At 37.8% G+C, this 6614-nt stretch overlaps 1 protein-coding gene across 1 annotated transcript in view; it reads left to right on the top strand.

Annotated features, from left to right (window-relative positions):
• Window positions 1-4051, top strand: part of glo1 (glyoxalase 1) — a 12467-nt gene extending 8416 nt beyond the window's left edge. Inside the window, exons 5-6 of the mRNA XM_010778111.1 lie at window positions 1589-1678; window positions 3645-4051. Coding sequence (XP_010776413.1) covers window positions 1589-1678; window positions 3645-3736 — 182 coding nt within the window. The 3' untranslated portion in view covers window positions 3737-4051. The remainder of the gene's footprint in view (window positions 1-1588; window positions 1679-3644) is intronic.
• The last annotated feature ends 2563 nt before the right edge of the window (window positions 4052-6614 follow it).

Raw genomic sequence — 6614 nt, 5'->3', positions numbered from 1 at the left:
TTAAAGGTCACATGTCATGCTTTTCCGGTTATTACCCGTCCCCTTGTGTGTTATGAAGGTTTTTCTGCATGTAAACGGTGTGCAGAGTCAAAACCCTCAAAGTACACCCTGTAGCGAGTAAAATTCTAAAACAGAAAATACCTCCCCAAAACGCCTCGTTGGTGAAACGTCATCATGACGTCATCATCCATTTGATTCTNAATTGTAGAATGAACACAGTCTTCCTTTGAAGAATGTATAAGTCAGGTGTAATATTTACAAATGTGTACGATGATTTGTAGGTAATTTTGACTACTCAAGACACCTGACTTATACATTCTTCAAAGGAAGACTGTGTTCATTCTACAATTACATGGGATTAAAGCAAAATGTAGTTTTACTTGTATAATACTTCAATTTTATATAAAAGACAGTTTGTTTTCATCTGTTTTCAAATAAACAAAGCATTGGCTTTCAGAATATTAAACTTGTTTCGGCAAATTCAGTCACAGTAAGCATAACAACAGCCGGTGTTTCTTGTAAGTGTTTCCCCGGTACACAAACGCAAAAATACACAAACACACTCGCGAGCTTCACCCAGACCAGTAATACAAACGAAAATGTGTCTTCGGGTCAATGTGACTGATTTCGATAGAGCAAGTCACATTTGGTTTAGGCACGAAACATACAACCAGTAGAAATACATGGCTTTCAAAATCGCTCTGTGTCGAATCAATAGATTATATTTCGTGACTATAACACGAAATGCCGTGAGTGATTCATTCTCTGAGCACCAAACGATTGCGACTGTAACGCACATAACATAGGTACGCTCCTCTGAAATGATTGTCCCCTGCAATTATTATGATCCCTCAATCGAGTTCGCTATTCAGCTCGCTAACGTTAGCTTAAACAAACGTAACATGCAACGCTAGCCTAATCTAAAATGCTCTACTACGGCGTACCTTTCATGTGGCTCGTCAGCGCAGACTCTCGCATCGTTATTTTTGCAAACTTTGCAGGAGGCTACTCGTGGGCTTGACCCTCGTCTTTGCCATGGCTTTTATTTGTCTTCTGCTAGCCAACGCTCTAACTGCAACCTCCTGGCATACTGTCATCTATCACTCTCATCAGAATGCCCAGGAGGTCACACGTAACACAAACACTTGCAGGTCGCGCGCATAGTGCGGGAAGGCCGCAGCGGAGCTGTTTTATGTAGAAGCGAAGCAATTATTTCCTTTTAATCTAAAAAGCGAACTATTCAGTCAGACAGCAATTTATTGTAAAAGTAAAGCATTTACATTTTCAAGCACTTTATCTCAATTTCAAGCACCATTCCCAAAATTCAAGCACTTTCCCAACCTTGAAAACACCACGTCAAATTTCAAGCATTTTCAAGGATTTCAAGCAACCGTACGAACCCTGAGTATAACACTCTTTATAAAATGTCGATTTAACATTTAAAGGATATACTGTTTGCTTCTTGTCTGTTGTTTTTAATGTGAGAGAATCTCTGTACATGTATTGGCTCACTGGAGCAAACTACACTATGGCTAACAGTCTGTATCCATAGTAAACAGTGTCTATATGTCTACCTGGCATTTAACAGGACACATAGGAATTGCAGTTCCTGACGTCTACGCTGCCTGCAAACTGTTTGAAGAACAAGGAGTCACATTTGTCAAGAAGCCAGATGATGGTAAGATGTGAAGCGTTTGTGAAACTCAGGGTCATAGACGGGTTAAATACATAAAACCTGACAGCATAATTTTTCTTTCTTTCCCCATTAGGCTTTTTTAGTTGGCTTGTGCCCTTAAAATGAAAAGCAATTACAATTGAAATATGGGCTGATGCCATTCTATTCAAGAATAAAATAAGCCCTTAAGTATATCTATCCTACAGTAGATGTTAAAATATTCATTTTTATTTTTGTTCTTAATGAATCTACCACTGTTGTTTATCTTCAGTTGTATTCACCTCTCTCCAATAATATCAAAGCAATGTGACATTGGTTGCTAGTTGGTAGTGAATTCATTTCAGTTTTCCGCACAAATACTGCGCTAGTGGATTGTCAAAGGGGGAGCCTCGTTGCGGGGAAATTATACAGATTGCTAGTCCGCCCTTGAAGATGTCTATGCAAACGTTATTATTAATAATAATACAAAAATAAAAATAAATCAATTTTTTTTAGTAATTTTTATTTTTTTATTTTCCATTTTTATTTTGTAATCATCTCGCGACCCCCACTCGGGGTCTCGCGACCCCCACTTTGGGAACCCTTGAAATAATGCATACGTGGGAATGTACACTGAAGTTTGGAGCTGTTAGAAGCTGCTGGCTGTGTGAGAGTATTAGTAAAAGCAAATGTCACCAATGTTTCTTCATAATCAATCAATGTTTTATGTTTATTTATATAGCCCAATATCACAAATGTTACATTTGTCTCAGTGGACTTCACAGTTTGTACAGAATATCAGTATGACAATACGACACCCTCTGTCCTTAGACCCTCACATCGTACAAGGAAAAACTTCCAGAGAAAACCCACAGTTTAAAGGGAAAAATGGGAGAAACCTCAGGGAGAGCAACAGAGGAGGGATCCCTCTCCCAGGACGGACAGACGTGCAATAGATGCCGTGTGTAAATTGAAAAGATAATACATTTGCAACATAGGTAGTCCAAATGTTTGGAAATGCATGTGTGTATAATAATAATAATAATAATAATAACTTACTGCCAGATTTCCGCACTGTAAGTTTAACCATAGGGTATCAAATAATAATAATAATTTAAACTATGACAGTTATTGGCTAACGTTCACTAACTAACTAGCTTCAAAGTTGGGTAGCTAACGTAAGCTAGCTTGGTAAGTAGATGAGTAAGTAGATAACATTTGCTAGCTAGTCTCATAGATAGCGAATGTTTGCTAGTAAGCTTAATGGCACAACATTTTTTCCTACATGGCCTGTTTGATGGGTAACTAACGTTGGCTAGCTTGTTTAGTTGATAGTACCTGTTTTCTAGCTATTTTGGATAGATAGCTAATGTTTGCTATCTATCTAAATGGTACACTCAATATTTGTTTCTGTGGACATACAGGATTTATATTTTGAAAAGTATTTTTTTTTTACTTTATTTTTTTATTATATTTTGTATTATATCATAACTCAGTACTTTTTTTTAACATATGTAACATTAAGCTGTCTGTGGCTCTTTCCTGCTGTAACGATGCCAATTTCCCCTCTGTGGGACTAATAAAGGTATTCTGATTCTGATAGGTCAATCATTCTAGTAATAGTTATAACAAAACCACTGTAGACATTTGGTTTAGAACAGAATTTGACCAGCTGAGCTGATATGGCTTGTACTTTTGTAGTTTCTCAAAGAGGAACCATCTATTCTACACCAAGGGATACTACAGAGTTAATCAAAAATATCCTCATGAGATCTCAGGCCATTTTCACGTCATCCTACCAGCCACTAACTGAGGATAAATGCTGTTAAACCATCAGTAGATACAGTGTAGCTGTGAATGTTGCCAAGTACAAATCATTTCTTACAACGCTGTTAAGTTAAGAACTAAAACATTACGTTCAAATCTGGAGGAGTACACTTCACTGCACACTTTTTTCACATTTATTCATACTTATGTTTTTGCACCCCAGGTAAAATGAAAGGCCTTGCATTCATTCAGGACCCTGATGGATACTGGATTGAGATCCTGAGTCCTAACAACATGGTGTCCATAACCTCCTAAAAACTCTGACATCATGCTGCCTGCTGCAGTGCACACAGACAGGACCTGCTGCAGCTTCGCCCGGAGAGCAGAGCGTCGGGTTTAGCGAAGAATTTAGCAGCATGCGCCAGAGGGCTGAGGGAAATGGAGCGGGATGCACACTGGCACTCAATGTGCCCTGGCACAGGCTGGACTTATTAAATACCTGAGTTATTGCTAAGACTGTCAGCTACCTTGTGTAGCTGTTGTCTACCATCATCAGTTTGTATGTGTCTTCAAGTGATGCTAAAATAAAGCTGTATTACCGTGTAATAAATGTGAAAGCCACCATTTAAACACATTTGTGATTTCTTTAAATATTGAGAGACAATGCAAAAAGTAATGTAAAAAGTCCTTTTTGCCATGGGATTACGATCAGGATTATAATAAACTGACCTGGGTTGTTGCAGTTCAGTCATAAAGGTTTCATCATATTCCAAATTCATTATTTATTATAGATAGATAGATAAATATAAAGAAAATGATTCTCAAATTCTTGTTCATAAATATTATACCAGCCTGTAGTGTTTCCCATCAAGTGCTCATCACTCTGTTGAAAATCATTCTGCTTTGATTGTTCAAAATTGGAGCTTGAAAACAAAAGACTCTAATTATGTTGATTATATTTAATTTATGTTCAAATGTCTGGTTGTTTGTGAGCTTTCTTATGGTAAGTCTATTGCATTTATTTTTTATAATGAACCAGGTTCAAATGTAATGTCAAACATTTCAAATGCCATTTTAGAATGTATGTTTACAATCTCACGTTTACATTTGGACTCAAATCTGAGCCATCAAGATAATGTAGATAATATTTGATGACATTTGAACCAAATAGGAAAGTGCCCGATGGACTGACTGTACAAATTACTTCCCTAACATGTGTTTAGTGAAAATTGACATTTTTGACACTTTTACTCAAAGCGGAAAAGTTTCTTAGTTAGGTAAACCATTTGTCTGGTAAACAGAACATTTTTGGCTCAAATCCCAGCTGTGCCGGCTTAAAAAATCTAACAGAAAGACAAACTTCACTTTGATATCAGGTTTAATTTTTGCAACCATTTGCTTAACGTAGTCAATAAGGTACTAGCCCTGGTGGCCATATTTATATATATATTGTATGCTATCTAAACCAATTTATTTTAAGAAAATGTCAGTGTGTCTGTCTTGTTTTGACTTCTTGCAAAAATAATACACAAATATAAAGGAAGGCTTAATGTTTAAGGCAAATGGAAAGAGATGCTTGTTTTGTCGGTTGAGGATAACTGCATCATTTAAGATGTTTGACTAATGATGATAAAATAAATTGAAGATTTAGTTTGTGTATGGTGAAGGCCAAAGTTGTTTCAATGCATGGCTCTGATTGGTCTGTTTAGGTAGAAATCATCTGGGCTCCGATACGTCATGTTGGGAAATTTGTAACAAAAGGTCCTATATAATCCACAGCCTTCTAACAGCTCTGCCTTTAAAGAAGAAGCATCCCTTCTCTTTTCAGCAAATATCCCAGAGGCTGAGATCTCTTTGTTGGTGCCGTCATTTATGGTGAGTGTTAACATAGAAACAGCCTTGGTTTTATAGAAAAAGTTGTTTTTATGTTCAATGTTTTTGGTATTTCCCTTGGCACTTGATCCTGCTGCTCTGTCATAATCGTTGTTTTATAAAAAAAAATTGAAAATTGCCATTAGCTTTTGTTGACTGTGGCTAAAAGTGACCATATAATTTGTCTCAAAGTGGAGCTGTATAAATAAAAGGATGATTGAGAAACTAATTAAAACATATTTAAATTAAAGTAACCTAGTTATTATTGTTGTAATCCCTGAAAGGTGACCTAAGTGTACTTTGTAGCCTTTTTGCAGACAACATGGAGAAAAAGATCCTTCTTATCCCCCTCGTCTTCTTCGTTCTCTCCACTCCTCCGCATGCAGCGACTTTCAGAGTTGTCCCCATATCCGACAAGCTTGACTGGTATGCTGCCCGGGCACACTGCAGAGAACGCTATAGCGACTTGTTTAACGTCAGAAATCAAGCCCAGGCCGACATGATTGCTCCGTACAAAGGCTGGATTGGTATGAGATGGAGTTCAGATCACTGGAGATTGTCCAGAAAAGATGAGGAAGCTGTCTTCAACAAGTTGAAATCTGGTGGGTTGGAAGGAAGATAAGTATACTTACATAGTTTGTTCTGCTTCCATTCAGTGTACACTTGCTACTTTTACGGCAACCAAATGGCAAGTAGAAAAAAAGACCTCGCTATTGCCATATAAATATTTAAAAAAATCATGAGAATTGGGCCTATCATTATAATAAGGTTTACCAGAATGAAATCATGTCTATGTTACAAGAGAGACTGTAATTTCAGACTATCTTTTTGCTTTTGTAGGTGAACCAGCCTCTGATGGGTACTGTGCTGAGAGCCATGATGAAACCGAATGGCACAGTCATTTATGCTCTCAAACTGACTCCTTCATTTGTGAAGACAGTCTGAATCTGGCGCAGGAGGAGAAGACAAGGGAAGAGGCCTTGCAGCACTGTAGAGAGCTGCAGGATAGTGGCTCATCTGCATACGACCTCGCCAGTCTGCCAGGACAACATCAAACTGTGTTGGACAGAATGAAGTTAGGAGGGCTGGACCCAAACACCAAGGAGGTTTGATGTTTTTCTGTTTGTGTGCTTGTTGTTAGATTTTGTCACTGTAACTATCCTGTGATAAGGAATAGTTTCTAGTTAGCTTAGCGTAGCCGAAAGACTGGAATTAATTGGAAACAGCTAGCCTGGCTCTGTTCAGGCTCACAGCACCTCTTAAGGTCACTTAGTAACATCCATTTGTTTATTGGGGGTCATGGGATTGACAATTCTTTGGC

The sequence above is a fragment of the Notothenia coriiceps genome, unplaced genomic scaffold, assembly GCF_000735185.1.
Source record: "Notothenia coriiceps isolate Sejong01 unplaced genomic scaffold, NC01 NC01_scaffold00018999, whole genome shotgun sequence".
NCBI lineage: Eukaryota > Metazoa > Chordata > Actinopteri > Perciformes > Nototheniidae > Notothenia > Notothenia coriiceps.
The sequence above is the reverse complement of the archived record's forward strand: the minus strand, read 5'-3'. Positions and strand labels throughout refer to the sequence as shown.